The sequence below is a fragment of the Panthera uncia genome (assembly GCF_023721935.1).
Source record: "Panthera uncia isolate 11264 chromosome A1 unlocalized genomic scaffold, Puncia_PCG_1.0 HiC_scaffold_16, whole genome shotgun sequence".
Lineage (NCBI taxonomy): Eukaryota > Metazoa > Chordata > Mammalia > Carnivora > Felidae > Panthera > Panthera uncia.
Window position 1 is genome coordinate 8467350 of NW_026057576.1, and position 18831 is coordinate 8486180.

At 54.9% G+C, this 18831-nt stretch overlaps 1 protein-coding gene across 4 annotated transcripts in view; it reads right to left on the minus strand.

The window, feature by feature from the left end:
* Positions 1-4720: 4720 nt before the first annotated feature.
* The window catches only part of SLC7A1 (solute carrier family 7 member 1), an 80534-nt gene continuing 66423 nt past the window's right edge, over positions 4721-18831 (minus strand). For all 4 annotated transcript variants that reach the window (XM_049647389.1, XM_049647391.1, XM_049647392.1 and 1 more), the window contains 7 exons: positions 18120-18342; positions 17210-17349; positions 14314-14416; positions 12418-12635; positions 11985-12151; positions 11254-11362; positions 4721-9743 (listed from right to left, as the gene is read on the minus strand). In XM_049647389.1, the coding sequence (XP_049503346.1) occupies positions 9640-9743; positions 11254-11362; positions 11985-12151; positions 12418-12635; positions 14314-14416; positions 17210-17349; positions 18120-18342 (1064 nt within the window). In that variant the 3' untranslated portion in view covers positions 4721-9639. The remainder of the gene's footprint in view (positions 9744-11253; positions 11363-11984; positions 12152-12417; positions 12636-14313; positions 14417-17209; positions 17350-18119; positions 18343-18831) is intronic.

The following is an 18831-nucleotide window of genomic DNA, read 5'->3' on the forward strand; positions in this document are numbered from 1 at the left end:
AGGAGGTTCTTCCCAATGGAGGAGCCCATGAAACCGCCAGCCAGCGGTCCTGGCTCCTGGACTGGCATGCATCTCGGAATCGGTAGACAGACCGTGCAAGCTGTCCCCGTAAGTGCTTTGGAGGTATAGGAGCAGAATACACAAAGAAAGACGTAGTTTTGACGGTCGATACGGTGACGGCACTGATGCCTTTGGTTCCCGTTGGTGACAAAGACCCCGCGCTTTCTCCCGATGGCCCCTCAAAATCGTCCCGAGCACAGGGCTGCCTCTGAGCCTGCCCCAGGCCAGCAGACTCACGCAGGGATGCTCCGGGCCGGGAAGAAATGGCCTGCGGGGTGGGGGTGGGGGGACCTGCTCGGCACGCACGCGGCCAGCCTGAAGACAGGCCCGTCGCGGTCCTTGCGTGAGTCGAGGCTGGCTGGCCTCGGCTACATCTCATTTCTCGCAAACCTCCAAGGGTCTCTGCCCATCCTAGGGACCCACACGTTGGATCCCCATTGAAGAAACATTTCTTTTTTCCTTTGGTGGCTCTGCATGATGTTGTGATATTGAGTTGGGCATTCCGTTAGAGTAGATCCTGCCACGTTGACGAAAGACACAATTATTTATTCTATTAGCAGGCGCCACCTGCAGAGGACGGTTCAGCAGCCCCGCGCTGCCAGTCAGGAACTGCTTCCATCACGACACCTGCTAAACGCAGTTACACGGCAACACGCGTTTCAGTGTTCCATTAGAACGTGCGACGGACGGCGTGGTAGCCTATTGCAAAGTTGTAGAGACGTTAGAACTAAGTAATCCCTCGCTAGGTGGACTAGAGCTTTGCCCTAACCGGCCCCGACCTCGGGTACTTGAGCGAATTCCCACGTTGCTCTGGCCTCCTTCCTTCATCCTGGACGCCCGTCACGTGTCGTTCCTATCCTGAAACGCGGGGGGCGGCAGCCGCTGTGCCCCGTTCCCCCCCCCCCCCCCTCCCTCCCACCCCATTAGGACTTGGACCTCTGACATGGAAGTCCCCCTGGCGCCCCCTCCCAGGCTGGAATGGTCTCCACATACGGATGCTGCAGCCTTCCCCGCCTGCCTCATACCCACCAAACCTCACCAGCCTCTTCCCGGTGTTCAGGAGACATGTCCGTGCCCTTGCACCCACCCCCGCCCACCACAAGTGGGATGAGGTTCTGGGGGGGGGGGTGCGGTGTCAGGGGAGGGGAGGGGGCTGACGGGCTGGCACACTTGCTGAGTATTTGATGGGGCCACACGCTATTTATCTGGCCCCTCCAGTTTCTGTGTTGCATATTTGTGTTTGAAGCATATTAAAATTAACTTGAGGGACCTTCTGTGACATGCACTTGATGTAACCGTTAGCCCTCTCAGGCTTCAGGAAATTCAGGCCGGGGATCCAAGAGGCAGGGAGGCAGGGAGGTGTTTCGCAGGCTGGGTTCCTTTTCGGCGTGTGCCAGGGTCAGCTGACTGTCACCGAGAGCCCCTCTCCCCGGATGCAGCAGGTGCAGGGTGCCCACAGCTGTCTCCCAGCCCCGATCTCCAGCAGCCCTGCCCTGGACTTGAGAGAGCTCGGAGGCTCTGCTCTGCAAGGCCATCTTCGGTGGGCTGTGGGGGGGGGGGGGGCTGGAGTGGGTTGGAAAGGGACACAAAAAATTGAGTATATAGTCCCCCTCAGCATCGATTTCAAATTCAGACCCAGACAGGGGTATGTTTCCACCCCACAGACGGTTTGATGTGTCCTAAATCCCAACCAGTTTTATCTGGATCATCACTGACCTTTCCCTTGAGTGGCAATGTCCACAGCTACAGCAATTCCCTATCCTGGGCTTTCTTCCCCCAAGGGGGTGGGGGCGGGACACAGGACCCCGGAAAGTTCTGCAGCTCTCCCTGCAACATCCCGAGGGCAGCCAGGACACTCTCATTTCAACCTGAAAGCGCCTGCCCCCACCATCCCCCGGCCTCAGGCTGGCCAGCCGGACCCCGGAGTGTCCACGGGGGCCTCCCCCTTCTTGGGGTTACAAGGGAGCCCCCCAGGGTAGGCCAGCTCCCCGTGGAGGCTTTGCAGGGCATGTGGCAGGGACAGCTATTTAGAGAGACTTCGAGTCTGCTCTCCCGAACAGTTGCTGAACCAGAGACTTTTTGCAGTGATCCATCCCGAGTCACTCAGAGACCTGAGAGGGACACCACAGGTCCCCTCGGGGTCACCCGTGCTTCCAGACTGTTGAGGACAACTGCCTATTTATTAATGATGGTACTTGTCAACCGGTCCTAACCTGTTAGTTTCCTCCCGGGTGTCTTGGGTCCTCCCCTTTCAGAATAACCACTTCCCCAGTGTCCTTGCCCCTACACATGAGGTAAGCAAAGGAAAAATGGATCATCTCAGAGAAGGGAGGGATGGAAGAGCTCACGTCGGGTAGAAACCTCAGAGCTGGATACTTTGCACCTGCCGGTGGGAGCTGCACGCTGTTTCCGCGCCTGGTGCTGCATCGTGCAGCATCAGTGGCCGGCCACCAAGCGACGACTCGAGGACCACACCCTGTCATTGCCTCTGGGATCATCGAGAGTCAGAGTCCCGGAGACTTTGGGTCCAATACTTAAAAAAAAAAAAAAAAAAAAAAAAAATCATGAAAGGCTGGTAAGCTGTCCCCGTTGTGAAGACGGAGTTAATTCACTGAGGTTTGCTGAGTCACTTATTTAAAAGCCAGGTGGCTTCTCTTAAACTCCTGGAGGCAACGGCAGGACAGCCGGGGGCCCATTCTTCCCGCTCAGCCTGGAGGTTAGACGTGCTGGGGAAGGGCAGGTGCATTTGGCCTCCCTCACCACCACATCCGCAAGTTTTGCCAGTGTGGGCACCACGAGGTGGGGGGCGGGGGGGCGGGTGATGCGCGGCTCTCAGCGGGGACCACCGGGCTGCACGTGACCGAGGGCCCCCGCCCGGCGTTCTGTGCGTCCTGCCCCCCCCCCCCCCCCCCCCCCGGCCGCCTGCCAGGAGCACCCACGCTGCCAGATCCCCGAGCACAGCACGCTGCCCCTGCACGCCCCCCCCCTGCTGTGCGCACAGTGGTCTCTTGGGTTAACTGCACCCACACTAATGTGGCAGGGTCGTGTCCCGGTCCCCCCTCTCCCGCCACCCTGCAGGGGGCTGCCATCTAAGCAGGCGCTCGGAACGTCATCGTTCCAAGGAGTAGAATCTGAAACCTCCACGGAGCCACCGCGATTTAGGTGCCGGACGCAGCGACACTTCCGCCACCACCCCCCCCCCACCCCGCCACGTGGCACTGTCGTCAACAGCGGCGTCTCCGGCTCGCGGGGCAGCCGCACTCTGTAAGACGAAACTATTCCCTTCGGAAGAGGGGCGGACAGGGCGGCCCACGGTTGGTGGCCCAGCCGTCGCCGACTCTGTTCGGTGGCCGAGCAGGGCCGCGCTGGAATAGGCGGCCGCGCCCCGCCCCCCGCAGGCTGGAGGCCGGCGAGGAGTTCGGGAGGCTTCCTCGTGGCTGCCGGTGCCCAGCTGTTCGGAGGCGGCTTTTGATTCGCCGGAAGCGTCTCGTAACCAAACCGTGCGAGGCACGGCTTGCTCCAGGGGGCTCCCCCTCAGGCGTCCCGAGTTGGAATCCCCTGTGGGCTCAGGCTTTCCTGCGAAACGACTGACGCCCGGCTGGGGACTCCTCGGGCCGCTTGCCCCGCGCCGTGCCGGCCGCTAGGTGGCGCTGCGGCGCCGCGGGAACGGGGCTCCGCCTGGCGCTCCCGGGGGCGGCCTCTCGGCGGCGGCGGCGTAAAGGAGCCGGAAGGGACCGGCCCACGTGGCCTTCGCCGGGTGCGGGACCGCGGGGCGCTCCCGCGCGGCGCTCCCCGGCGTCCGCAAGCTGTCAGCAGAGCCTTTGACGGAGAGATCGCTCGCCGGGAGTCGCCCGGGGGACGACCAAGGGGACTCCCGCCTGCCCGCGGCCGGGCCACACTGCACACCCCCGGGTGCGGAGCGGGGATGCCGCGCAAGGTCCAAGTTCCGTGGCCTGGTGCGCCGTGTGGCGGATGGGGCCCGAGACGGTCCGGGGGTCTTGCGGCCAGATACGAATGTGAAACCAGCAGCGGCCCCCTGGCCCTTCCTCTCCTAGGGTGCAGGGTGTCCGCTGAGAAGATGCCAAGGTCGGGCCTTGTCTTCCCCGGGCAACACACCTCCCAGCGTGATCACCAAATCATTGCATCGTAGTGTCTTAGAGTTAAGGCCAGTGGACCGAATCTGTCTCCTGTGCAAGCAAATGCTTCCTTCCTCAGCGGGGGAACGGGGGGAAAGGGGCAGTTCCTGGGAAGTGCCGGGCTAAGGTGCGCAATGCAAGGCGGTTGGGCCACATTGGCACCAAGTGCTTGGGCTGATGAGCGGCTTTACGCCCTGGCTGGCGGAAACCTTGGTGGGAAGCCTTCCCCACCCAAACGCAAGCCAAGTCTGGAAAGAGTGGGAGCTGGGGAGATAGCCGCAGGGGATCCTAAATGAGTGCGGGGGGCGGGGGTGGATTCCCTGGTTGAGGTGCTATTTCATGGAATGAGGGTTTCCACCAAATGGCCGAAGGAAAACGGGGCATTACAACATCCGGCTGTAGGGAACCGGGAAAAGACTCAAGAAGCAAAGGGCGAGATCTGGAACTCTCTATGGGGCACTGCCAGGCTTGGGGACCCAGCCAAGAGCGGCCACAATGCTTGAGAACACGCTGTGAGCGGCCACAATGCTTGAGACAGAATTTATTAGAGTTTGCAGAAGCATGAGATAATGTACCACAAAATAGTTTGATTTTACAACATATAGTAGGAGGTTGTCAACATACAGTGTTGTCAGCAAAAATGGGATACAGAGCAGTTTCACATTTTTTTTAAAGGTGATGGATGACCTATACGCTTGTCCTTAAAATAAAACCAGGAGGGGCCAGCAGAGACAGGCTGCTTTGCAGTTGGGTGTCAGAATCTTAATCTAGTATCACAATTGTAAGAAACTATAAGAAAACTATTAGAAAAATAGAACATCAAACAAGCAAAAAACATTATACAATTTACAGAATGAGAAACACAATTCTTTTAACAACGGCTGCACGTTCAGGAGAAGAAAAAGTTTACTGGAGAAACCACAGCTCTTCAGGTTTGATAATAAACCAGCCCTCACCAGGATCATCACCCTCTGTGCTTCTTAGATCCATCGACGCTGAAAGGCACAACTTAAGCGGGAAACTTATTTTAAATACATATATTACAACTTCTCAAACGGGAAAATAAATCCCAAACTTTAAAAAAGAAAAAAGTCTGTCATCAAGAAACACAAAGTCATATACCTTGTTAATAATTTAACAAAGTCTTAGCGCGTCTTCCTGACCCTGTGGGACATGCTCATACCCTGAGAAATTCAATCTGGACTTCACAGCCAAGGTCTTTATTTCATGTGGGTTTTTCAGCCGGCAGTTCAACACACTTACAGGGTGATCCAGGAGGGGTCCTTGATAACTGTGCCCTGAGACCCTTGGCTGGTCCCCGTCCCTCTTGAAAGAGAGCACTGCCGCTCAATGAAGCGACGGGCACATAAACACTCTGGCTTCTAGTGATGAATATAGTATCGAAGTCAGTTGACTTTTTTTGTTTTTTGTTTTTTTTTGCCTTACAAACCCATTAGGCATCATAACTCTGATGATGAAATACGGAGTGCATCCTCTTGCACCACTGGATAAAGCACTTCATACCAAAAAAAAGTCCACAAGAGTCCAACAAAAGGTCTCTCACTCTCCCTAAGGAGCCTTACAATACTCTCGTGATGATGGCAAACACCGATCTTAAATTATACGTGACAAATATACGTAACACATATTCAGTTCCATCTGCCGGTAACTCTGTAACAGTTCCGCACACAAGCGTCACACACCTGTGTCCGGCAGAGTGCCGACGTGCCTGGAAACACTTCTCCGTCCGTGCCAGGACTCCTCGGGGACGGGGCCTGGCACGGAGATGGCCCTAGGGAGCCGACAGAGCAATCGGCTCGTACTAGATGTGTGAAAGCAGAACACGTGAATCCAGAAGATGGGCCCTGGCACAGAGCCAGCAGGTTGGCGAGGCCCCTGAAATGCCCACAAGCCCACCTAGTCGGGTGGGGCCTTTACGAGGCATGCCCACACGCCCCCAAAGAGCCCAGATTCTGCCCCTGTGCTATGCCGGTGTCAGGCTCGGGGCCATCCTGGGCAGACTGCAAACCTCAGTCAATTCAGAACGCCCGCTCAGTGGTGGGGATGGCAGGGACGGAGGGGCGGGGAGACAGCAGAGCCCAGGTCGCGGCCACGGCCACGCAGGAAGCCCCACGAACGACCGCCAGGTGCCTCGTCCGGGTGTGCACACGGGAGCGGGCCAGGGCCTGAGGAGCTCGGGGTGGGTGAAGCCCCCACCGCGGTGCGGTCACCTGTGGACACGTGGCAGGCAGGGGGGCTGTGATACCCGAACCACAGCACCAGCACCTGGGACCATGTCCTGACAGAGGTGACTCAGTGGAGCAAAACCACGAGTCAGGGGGCCGAGGGGCTCTGGCAACAGTATCAGTTCAGCAGTCCTTCCGAAACAGCTTGGGAAAGATGGCCCTATCGCTCCCCGCTATTGGCTTGGAAAAACAAACGGGGCCCAGAGTTGGGCTGAGGGGTGTGAGCCGGTGGGGCAGGCTGAGGCGTGTGCAGAGGCCCAATCTTCTGCTGACGGTCCTCCTGGAAGCAGGCTCGGCCTCCCCCACCCACGGAGCCCGACTGCCTCCCCGGCGACCCCTCGCTCTTCAGCAGAGGTCCTGGGGCTCCACGGCTCGCGTCTTGTGAGTCTTCACGGGGTCGTGAGAACACGTAGGGCGGGGGGACCACGGGAGGCAGGAAGGGCTGCTTATTCAACACAAAAGGGTCTTTCCAACGTGGGTTGTTTGGGGCTGGGCCACAGAGAAAAGCAGACACAACGTCCCTGAAGGGCATCTCTAGAAGTGTGGGATTTCTGATGATGTAGGAAAATAGTGGCCAAGCCATGACACCGAGAATCAGTCTTGCTTGGACTGGGGAGGCGGGGGTGGGGGAGGGGGAAGGCCAACTGTTGGGCGCTTCTGGTGGTTATTTCTTGCCTGTGTGTGTGTGTGTGTGTGTGTGTATTTGCGGAGAAGGCATGAAGGCTGGGGTAAGAAAAAGCCTGTCCACACGGGGGAGGCCTACCCCAAATGGCGCTCGCGACATCACTGTCCTCGTGTACAGGAGAGGAAAGCTCTGGCAACCGCACAGAAGCTACTCTCAACAGAAGCGCGGTGACCTCGCCAACTATTTATCCATGCCCCCTCAGGTGTCCTGTCCTAAACGGGAGGCTCCTGGCCCTGACAGGGAGGCAGCGGGGGCTTTTCACCACCGCGCGGGTGAGCCTTGCTGAGGCACTTTCCGGCTTTGGGGTGAGGAAGGGGGAGACTCACGCGCCAGGAGGCCCTCACCCCGCGGCATGTTGTCTGTTATCAGGCAAACACACCTTGTCGGTTGCTAGAACGATCCACGATGCCAGCTGAAACGTCAACTGTATACACAGTCTGTTGTGTGCTCTCTTGCACAGACATTTCAGAAAGAGAAATTAAAGTTAAAAAAAAAATTTTTTTCTCTTCCCTCTGCCTTCCGTCTTGGGCACTCTCTTTCCCTCAAGTTCTCTTTGCCTATGTGGAAAAACAACAGACGAATCAAGCAAACAAATAGCTAACAAACCCTAAAAGACAGCAGACAAGAAGAACCCCAACAAAATAAGTTAATATTTATCAAAATATTGTACAGCACCAATCTACATAAATTTAAATATCTTTCTTTGGAAACCCACACTTTGGGCTCTTAGGCCCCTCCCTCTGTAACATTCACAAACGATAATTTAGAATAAAGCTTCCGGCAAGGCGACCGGGGCCTAGAGCAGAGGCGGGCCGCCACCCCCCCACCGACTGACTCTGCCACCTGGCCACTTCGTGAATTCCTGCAATTCTCTCCAAGGAGCCACCGAGGGAGATGAGACAAGTGCCGCCGATTTATCAGGCTTCGTTCTACCATATTTGTGTCAAAGGCCAGAAGGGGAAGAAATGGGAGTCTGGGCTTCAAAAGCAGCATTTACATTTTCCGGGGGATCCACAGGCCCGTGTCCCTCACCTGCCATCAACAGGGGGCCCTTCTGGCTCCTGAGCCACACTCGAATGGGAAGGAAGATGGAATCAGTGCTCGTGTTTCCTCAGGCTCCTATCGGCAAGAAGTGTGTGAGCCATGGAGTGCTCCGGTGCGTGGGAGGGGGCACGCTGTGTACAGGGACCCCAGCTGGCTCTCCAGCTTAAAACTTATGGAGACAGGAGGTCCGCGCCCGGGCTACAAACCCATATACAAACCTGCAGCTTGTGGACAACAGATACACGACAGGGACAGCAACAGGACCCCAAATTCTTACGCGCGGACCCCACACCGAGTAAATATTTGGCCATTTTCCAAGTGAATACTAAGCGCCAACTTAATTTGGAGCGATTCACAGATGCTAACGGGACTCAGCTTGATTACAGAGAAGAGAAGGGCCAAAGAGATCACCTCAGGGGCCAGAAGCAGCTGGGAGGACCGGCCACCGTCGCGTCAGGAGGAGCAGACGCCTGCCTTGGGAGCCTGGCAACACTCGAGAAACTGACCCGCACGCGCCAGAGGGAGGGAGTCAGCGCTTGGCAGAGACCCACAGAGAACAGCGCTCTAAGCTCTGCTGATCTCAGGCCAGGCCCACGTAAACGCAGCGTCACGTTCCGGTTGCTCGGGACATGCCGCCTTCGTGCAAGACGCCAGAAGCAGCAAGAACTGGCCTGGGCCCGGAGGGAGCACAGCTGGCGGAGGGCCCTGTGCTTAGGCATGAGGAACGGAGCCGGCCAGCCCTCGGTCCTTCCGCCTGGTTCCCGCGGTGGCCTCGGTGCCACCATGGAGCGGGCCGGGTTCCGTCAGCTGTCGGGGCAGAGCCGCTGCCAGGAAGAGGAAGTGAGGGAGGGCTCACATTCCTCACGACCCCTTCTGGAAGCACAGAGGACAGGAGTGGGAGAAGGAAACCAGTCCTGCTTCTCCTTTCTAAGCTGTCCTTTGGCTCCGGGGGTAGCACTACTGGGGACGCACTGTCTGGGTGACTCATCCTGCGTGTACGGTCGGCCATCAGGGTTGAGCAGGGAGGTGGCTGCGGAAAGTGTGGAGTATGCACGTGTTCAGTGCCAGAGCGGTCCTGGGTGGGGGGGCCTGGACTCCCAAGGTGACGAGAAAAGGTGGCCGCCATTCTGCGGCCGCAGCAGCACGGACACAGAGCCGGCGAGGACGGGAGCTGTTCTCTTTGTTCAGAGGGATGTCAGGAGACACAGTGGAAACCACAGCCAAATGGCCCCAGCCGGGGAGCTGAGAGAGGTGACTGGGACCTGGTGCCACCTGCCATGGGGCAAGTCTGTGCAAGACACACGGGCTGTGGGCCGAGGCTGCGTTTCAAGTAGCTGCACCTTCTGCTGCGGTGGGGCTTGGATGGGGGGGGGGGGGGCCTGATGCACTGGTGGAGAGAGCGAGGTGCTCCCGGACCTCTGCGGGCATCCCTCAGGGCTGCTGCCACCTCTGGGGGCGGGGCTGTGTGTCACTTGCAATGGTCCAGATTGCCGTCAGGAGTCCTTGCTTGCTCGGCAGCCAGGGACGCCTCCTCGCTGTGCCACAGACCGTAGCCAAAGTAGATGATGAAGCCTGCGGGCCGAGAGCAGAGACCGGGAGTGAACAGGGCAGGCAGGGCTCAAGGGCAGAGGGCAGAGCAGCTCTGGGGGAGTCACGTGGCCCCGCGGGAAAGTCTCTCCGTGCTGCCGGACCCAGGCCTGCGCCCACAGCAAGCAGCCCTTGTGGGCTCACTTTCTGTATCTGGAGACACACGGGACTCCTCCGCTCCAGCCTGCAAAGGTTTCGGTCTCGCCCCTCCAGGCAGCGAAGGCACGCTCCAGGGGCAGCCTCACACTGGAGCAGTTCCTGAGCAGGGGGGAGCAGCTGGGGGTCCCCGGAGGGGTGCTGGTCCCTCAGCTTCATCCATTGACCACCTAGTTGGTGCCCCGCGGCCACTGGAGGGGACAGGACGGACGCTCCAGCAGTCATACTGTTTCCCGCAAGGGTGGGATTTCCAACAGGGATGGAACTGTTCCAACCAGGGCTCCCCAGGCTATTCGTGTGGCCTCCACGGCCCTGACTGCCTCTGTTTTCTCAGTCCATTCCAGTGTCGGGGGCTCCAAAGGTCTGTGGTGGGGCCCAGAGATCTGAGCTTCTAACTAGCCACCTAAGGACTGGGGCCCATGTCAGGGACGCAAGGAGAGCGGGCCTTAAAGGAAGGGCTCAGCCACCAAAAGCCCTGGAAAGAAGCCAACGGCTTGGAGCACATCCCGGGAGCTCACGTCTGGGACGCGGGAATGAGCGGCTCCCCCCGAGCCGGCTCTCTCCCAGGAAGGCTCTGTGGGGGCATCTGTGGAACCAGCTCAGGCTACACCGTGCGGACGTGGGGCCTGCAGAGCACGACCGTGAGGCGGCAGCTATCTGCCCCTAAGTGTGGTGACGCAGGGCCGAGGGCTTTGGCAGAAAACACAGGCCTGGAGTCCTTGCTCTTGCCGGGGACGCCGAGGGGCGAGAGACGAGGCCCGCTCCCCAGGTATCAGTGCCAAGGACGGAGTCTGAGTCCATTTTCCGTAGTCCCTGGTGTCGGACGCTCAGGGAGGGGGAGGGCCACAGTCAGCCCCCAGCAGGGCCACCAACCACACGGTCACCCCCAAGCCTCCCGCAGACCCCACCAACACGCACAGCCCACGTGGGCCAGTGGGCAGCTACTGGCCGGGCCGGGGGAGGCACGGTCTAGGCCTTCTCGTGTCAGGGGAGGTGAATCGGTGCTTTGTCAACAGCAGACTCACAGCCTCGCTCTTGTTACCTTCCACTTGCGCCCAGTGACATAACTAGTTCAGCCAAGAGCTATTAAAATGAAAAGCATCTGAAGGGGAGAGGAGGACCCACAATCTACTAGGAGGTCCTTTTTGAGAGAAAACCGCGGAAGACGTGTTTTCACTACGTTTTGAAATCTGAAGGGAAGGAGGCTCAATGACAAGAGGCACCCAGCCAAGTTGCAGGAAAGAGGACTGAGCAGCACAGCACCGGCTCTGGGGACTGGTGGGGGGGCGGGGGGGGCTCTGAGAGACGCCATCACAGTGCAATCCAAGATCTCACGTACCTATTAGCATCCACACTGCGAACCGGACCCACGTGCCCTGGTCCAGCTGCATCATGAGATAGACGTTCACAAAGATACTCAGGACGGGAAGTACGGGCAAGAAAGGCACCTGCAAAGATACCAGGTGAGTGTCAAGTCTGCAGGGAGAGGGGCGCGTGGGGACGACGCCTTTTGAGTCCTTTAGCGAAACTACCTAGGAAACGATAGCGTCCCCGAGATTCGGACGGACTGTGCGATTTACATGGGGAGGAGGGAGTGAGCGTAGCCCAGCCCACATGCACACACACAGACGTGCCCACACGCGGGCAGCGCGGGTGGGAGTCTGGTTCTAAGCTACTAAGTGCCGAAGTGAGCTCTATTCTGATTTCCCCCCCTTCCTACTCTCCTGCTAAAGAAAGGGCTAGAAGAGGGACTTCCACTTATCTCCAACAGTGGACTGCTTTATTATTTGTGTCACCTCCAAGGCTTGGTGACGCCACGCGATCCCGCTGGATCCATGGATGAAAAGCCCCCGCGGAGAGGTGTGCTGTGACACCTGAGAGGCAGGGCAGGGAAGGGTGCCTTCCTTCAGGACCGGCCCCCCTCAGCAGGTACTGTCTGCGTCTCATGTTTTCGGAGGCTGGCCGGCAAGCCCCCCCCGCAGATACCCGAGCCTGGCAGAGCCCGCGGTCCGTGGCACATGTGCGGGAACCTGCCAGGCGGCTCCCTAGGGGCCCCTTAGGGCTGCTCACCTTAAAGGAGAGCTTGGTCTTGCTCTCAGGCTGCCTCCAGATGATGATTGTCACCACTGAGCAGAGAAGGGCAGATATGGTGAGCATAAAGATTGCCCACAGGTCCCCTTTTGTCAGTGCCTCCTTTCCAAGCACAGCCACAATGCAGAAGGTGAGGATAAGAATTGCTAAGGAGGGGGGAGAGAGAGAGAGAGAGAGAGAGAGAGAGAGAGGCGCAATTCAATCTTGTTTCAAATCCCCACAGATATCCTCAGTTTCCCCAAAACCTATGGAGAGGGAGGCTGTACTTCTGCAGCCATCAACCACCATCACGGTCCAGCAGCAAGACACAGGTTTATCCTTTCCTGCACTTGCCTCCACCACCAGCGACAAGAAACCATACAATGCCGACGAGCAAGACCCCAAACACCTTACGGGAAGGGCAGGCTCTTACCTATGAGGCTGGTTGAAATGTTCACAATTAGCCCGGAGAATTTGGAAGGCTCCATATTTCTGGGTGAAAGTATGGTTTTCAAAGAAAACCTTTCTGCTTCTGGTAAAAAGCCTGTCTGGGAATCACTGGTGCTCACCAATTCATTCTGGTCCACGTGATCTAGTTCATCGGTGGTTCTGGCCATCTGGTATACCATGTTAGGCTGCTCTGGCTGATACCTGTAAAGAAACGCAGTGCATGACCGCCAAAATGTGCTTTAAAAGGGCAGGAGGACACACACTAACTCAAGTCCTAAGTTGCCCAGGACACGAAGCATAAAATGGGAAGAAGATGGTCAGGATGACGCATTCTCTGACAAAGCAGATCCAGAGGAGGGGAGCTGAGTCCCCGCCTTCTGTTCCCGCTTCTGGGCAACACCCTCCTTGGCGTCTCGGATTTGAGACAATTTGACCTCCCCCGTGAACCAGCCCAGAGGAATGTCCTGACGTGGTTTCTCTTGCTCTGAGAAGTAGCACTGGCCCTTGGATGCTTAAGATATTAGGCCACTTCCAACAAAACCATGGCTGAAGGGAACTAAAAATACAAACGGAAATAGAACACAGTAACATTAGGATCCCACTTGGTCTAGAGAGCCAGAGAAACGTGTCTGCACGCTGACGGATTTGAGAAATTCTGTTTGTGAGACTTAACTGGATCAATTTATTTTAAAACTCCAAATGCCTTAGAATAAATAACTTTATACAGCTGGCTGAAGGACTGAGCCTGTGGCCTGATTTCCAAGACGCGAGCTTCCTGCAAGTAAAGCATTCATATTAAATGAGGCTCCTTATCTTCCACCCAAAACAACAGAGCTCAAATCGTTTCTACCAGCTGTGAAAAACCAGAGTGCTTGTGGAATTATTTTGCATATAATGTAAGAGTGAACATAAAGATACTTAACCAGTTTTTCACTGATTCACTTATGTTAACACCAGTCAATTAAGAATGAGGGGACCTCGGAAAAGCCGCCAGTGTTGAGCCCTTAGGAAGGAATACGTGGTCAGAAAACTAGCAAACTAGTTTTAGCTGATTCCACACAGCCCCTGTTGAGGCTCAGCTGAGGCCTGACATACATGGTGATGCTAAGCACGTTAGAAATGGGATTAAGGATCTTGCAAGTACTCCAGGTGACCACCATTGAGAGTCTCCACGACTCCATATTCCCGTGCTAAGTGCTCCCTTGAGCCACTCCTGGTAGTGAGGAAGGAGAGCCCTGTCCTTTCAGAGCAAGGAAAATCGGAGTCGGGGAGGGGGGGGGTGCTCTGGGAGCAGGGCACTGCAGCAGCTGGGAAGGGGACACCAAGCCCAGGCCCAGAGCTGCTTTATTATGGCCATCCTTGGGGCTGGTCTGGACCACACAAGGCTAAAGCAGCCAGAACCTGGAAAGTCTTGTTGAACGTCATCAACCTTGGCCGCTCCGCACCCTACACAGCAGCTCACTGACCTCAGTTCCACACAACTTGGATTCCTCCAATTCCCACCAAGACTAGTCCCCCGTGCCAGTGCCCTCCGAACTAAGAACCTGGACCGAACCGAAACCATTCCCCTAAGCCTTCAAAAACTCTGTTCCCTGGATCCAGGCCCAACAGTTGGGTGGAGAACCTGTCTCTATCCTCCCAATATCTCACCAGAAAAATGAGGGCACGTAGTAGTGAGAGGCGGGTGCCCTGACTCTTCCTCTTCCACGACGTTCTCCGTAACTAGGCTCTCAACCACCAAATCCCACCCTCTCCAGGAGAGTTCCCAAAGGAGCTACCAACAACCTAAAATTTACACTGTATAAACCATTCACTTGATCTTTTAAAAGGCTAACAGGGGGCACCTTTCTGCCACGGAACCCAGAAGAGCCATACGTACCGTAAGACCAACACACAGGCAGCCACCAAAGAGTAAGCCAGGAGAGTGCCAATTGACATGAGGTCCACCAAGTCCTTCAGGTCAAAGAGAAAGGCCATCACAGCTGGGGAGGAGACAAACATCAGGATCCGTGGATGGCCCTCTACGCACACTTACAGCCAGAACCACCACCCATCCGTGATCCAGGCCACACAGGGGATGTTGCTTTCACTTGCTTTCTCACCCCAGCCCTTTCCATGCAAAGACATGGTGATATTGCTTAAAAGGAAGAAAAGCTCAGAATTAAATCACACACACAGTCCTCAGCAGACGGTGATGATAATTAACATTTATAGAGAGAGTACTTTGATCAACATGACCTTTATTGATCCTTACGGCGACTTTGCAAGCTATCCCTACTCTACAGATGGGAGAAACTGAAGTCAAAGACGTTGGGAGACTTGTCTAAGGTCACACAGCCAGGAAGTGGAAAAGTCAGGATCTCAGCTAGGTGCTTGTGGCTCTGAGTCCAGGGTGTCTTTCTCTGTACCAAGCAGACTCACAGTCAGGTGTATCTATCCATCTATCTACCCACCATCCATCCATCCATCCATCCATCCATCCCCCATCACCTATCCATCCAGCCAGCCATCCAACCACTTATCCATCATCCATCCACCCAGCACTCATTGAGGGTGTGCCAGTCAATGAGCACTACATGTACACCAACAAACAGGGCAGACCAGATAGCCTCTGGCCTCCCTGAGTGAATCATCTAAGACTTAGGCATCAGCAGGCAACAGTAATGAGCAGGTGGGTGAAGTCAAGTCCAGTGCTCTGGGAGGACTCACAGGGGCTCCTAACCCAGACAGATGAGCATGGAAAGCAGTGTTACTTCCACAAACGATAGCATTAGCTTTACCATGACCCCCACTTAAAAAAAAATACAACATGCATGATTATTTGAAAATCTTTTGTAATTTTTATGAGAGTATATATCTCTATTTATGTGGGTATACATGGAAAGTTTCCCATTTAAAAAATAACTTGGAGGGGGCCTGGGTGGCTCAGTCGGTTGAGCGGCCGACTTCGGCTCAGGTCATGATCTCACGGTCCGTGAGTTCGAGCCCCGCGTCGGGCTCTGTGCTGACGGCTCGGAGCCTGGAGCCTGTTTCGGATTCTGTGTCTGCCTCTCTCTCTGACCCTCCCCTGTTCACGCTCTGTCTCTCTCTGTCTCAAAAATAAATAAACGTTAAAAAAAAAAAAAAAACTTGGATAGATCTACTTTGGGATATTTTCAAATATCACATGCAAACAACGCAAGTTAAAACATCAACACAAAGCCATGACTTTTCCACAAATGCTTCTCAAGCCCCTATAGATCGCTCTGACTACAAGAAATTTAAACCGGGGCTCAACAACAGGATCAAAGGGCAATGCTGGGCCTGATGGACAACGAGAATAGTACCCGACCGTGCATGCCGCAGATGCCAACGTTCCCACTCACACAGAAACTCAAGCCACACTGTTCCCACGTGGGGTGGTTTTCGAAAACCACACACTTATTTCCCACCCCCGCCAAATGAAAAGAAGGAGCAAATCCCCGGTTTGGTGAACGCGTGTGCTTTCCAGTCACTTTAAAGATTGTAATTTGATCTCCCTTGATCAGCACAGGAAGGAAATTAAAGGCCAGTCTTCAATATAATCAAATTGCATGTAAATACTGAAAAAACATTTGCTATTTCCAATTCCTTAACCTCTTAAATATACTGGTCACATCCTGACATACGGTGTCCCTTAACCTAACCACTGAGGTCACTGTCAAGATTGTACAATGACACAACAAATGTGTTAAATAATGAAACACCAGCTTTCTTTCATTAGATAACATTAATCCACACGACTAAGCACACTTTGCTAAGGGCATAAATACTACTAACAACAATTCGTTCATGTAAGGTGGTCAAATGTCTTACCAATGGCTATATGGCAATCCCCGCGGTACAGACTGAACGTGTCCTACTATACCAAAAAGACCCACTGCGCCACTCACACCCTGGAAGGAGCCAGCCACTTTGGCAGAAAGACAAACCAGGAACCAAGAGCCAGATCTACTGGGTGTGGGTGTACCTCCTCACTTCGCATCTCTGTGCAATGGGATAGTGCCTGCCCCATGGGGCTAGGAGGGGCCATTATTAAAGGAGAAAATACAGAAAACCAACAGCATGGTGTATATGCATGTAAGTTTCCTTCGAGGCTCCCCTTTTCTTTATCAGGAGCCCCTGAAATATCACATCACTCCAAAGGTTCTGTGGGCACTGATTTCAGCTTCAAAACTGTCCTCTTGGTGAGGAACCTGATATTTGAGAAGATAACCTGATAATCTCCTCTGAGCCTCTGAGGCTGCAATATTTATAAACTCATACGGCACTTGACCCCAGCAACACCCTCGATATCTCCTGGAAAATAGGAGCACACTTCATAAGACACTGATACTAAGGGATTCTCATTTCCCCGAGAATTCCCAGGCGAAGATACCCGGACAATGAATCTCCAGGACTAAGAAAGTCACCTGGCTTATACCACGCACGAAGATGTCACCCCACCCAAGTCTACTCAGGGACATTCAGAAAAGGGGCAATGTGAACAGCTCTGAAGAAACAGTACGTGTTCCACGCCCTGCCCAATCAGAGGGCAATAATAATAAAATAATTCAACTTTTTGAGAATTCCATCACATCCTCTGTACAACCGGCCTCCCCCTTAAGTCAAAAGGGCAGTTATCTGGCAGTAATCCAGGTTCCGATGGTGAAAACCAAACATGAAAAGGGCCAGCTCCAACTTCTCACAGACCAATACAACTCAAGATATTTCCCTGAGGACTCAACAGTTAAAATACTGGCATGTGGAATTCTTACCAGCAATGGCACCTGAGGTCAACGTGGCGATTATTGGTGTTTTGGTCCTATCGTTGATTTTGGCCAAAAATTTAAACAGCAGTCCATCTTCAGCCATGGCATAGATAACTCGAGGCATGGGGAACATGGAACCTAAAAGACTAGACGGGAGGAAGAGGCAAAGCGCACCTGTGACACCAACTCATCGGGAAAAAAGGCACCAAATGTGACCACTGTGTGGTTTGCCATGACGCACACCACCGAGAGGGAGCCCTGAACTTCTCGCCAAGAGCTGCCACCCTCCAAGCCAGGTGAAGTCCACGGCTACAAGACAAATTTCAATACATCAACCCCGAAAAAAGCACTTACGGTGGCTGTGAGTCAGTGAATGGCAAATGTCTAACGTAAACAAGGGTAGGGTCTAGTCATAATTTTTATGAAAGGGAAATTCTGTATTCATTCCCACGATAACTCTAGCTCAAACAGAAAATAAAAGGACTGCTGCGTTCACGAGGATCTCTCTGTGGTTAATCAATGTTTACCAAATATTCCCTATATATACAGGCTAATAGGAATTCCAGGGGCAAAATGTTTCTTATTAAAAGGCAATTCCCTTTCTCAAGGGAGCCTCTCCTCTATGGCCAAATTACGGTGTTCAAAGAGGTGGCCTGGTCCAGAGGCCAAAGCTGGGGACAGAAAGCCAGCCTTGCTGAGCAGATGATGTTAGAAAGTGGGCCCCCGACTCTCCAGAATGAAAGATCAATAACAGTTCGCGGTCTGGTTGATAACAACAAGGGGAGAAACCACATCATCAGGGTTGGGGTGCTGGTTCGACTTCAAGGGCAAAGAGTGACGTGAACAGCACCCCCTGTGCGTCAGGCCTCACACGGCCCGCTACAGCTTACCTTCCCAAGAGCTTCAGAGGCCTCACCTGGTAGAGAGAGCACAGAGGGAGCCGACAGCCACCGCATACTTGGCACCTTCCCAGCCCACGTGCTTGAAGGCATCGGGCAGGGGGCTGTCCTTGTCCAGGCAGAAGTACGGCATCATGAGTGTGAGGGCGGCAGACACCCCGAAGTAAGCAATAAAGCAAATCAGGAGGGAAGCGACAATCCCCACGGGGATGGCCTTCTGAGGGTTCTTGACTTCTTCACCTGGAAGCAGCAAGGAGTCAGGCCCAGGAGGGCGAGCCAGCGAGGGGCATTCCCACGAACCCAGAAGACGCCTGAAGACTTTCAGTGTCCAGAGAGCCCGTGCCCCCCATGAACGACTACCCCGCAGTGCTCGGCCCAGTGGGAAACACGGTCTTTCGGGCTTCTGGGACCCACGGGGGGGGCTCTCCCAACACAGGCCAGAAGACCCAGACGCCCAGGGATGGCGTTCTAGGCCTTTACTCCGTGGTTCAGCCAAGGAAAAGACTTGTTTTCTTTGGCAGAGAAAATTCAGGAGGCCTGATAGAGCCCAGCCTATTCAATCACAAGAAGAACAATATTTTTAATGGCCTCATTTCTCCCGGATGATGCACAGATATGAAATCAGGCTGCAGCTACGGCTGTCATGATCCCATTCTGACGGCTGAACGGTTAGTCACGTTCATGATGCAGACTTTCCTGTCAGGCGCTGCCGCTTGGGGAAGTGATAAA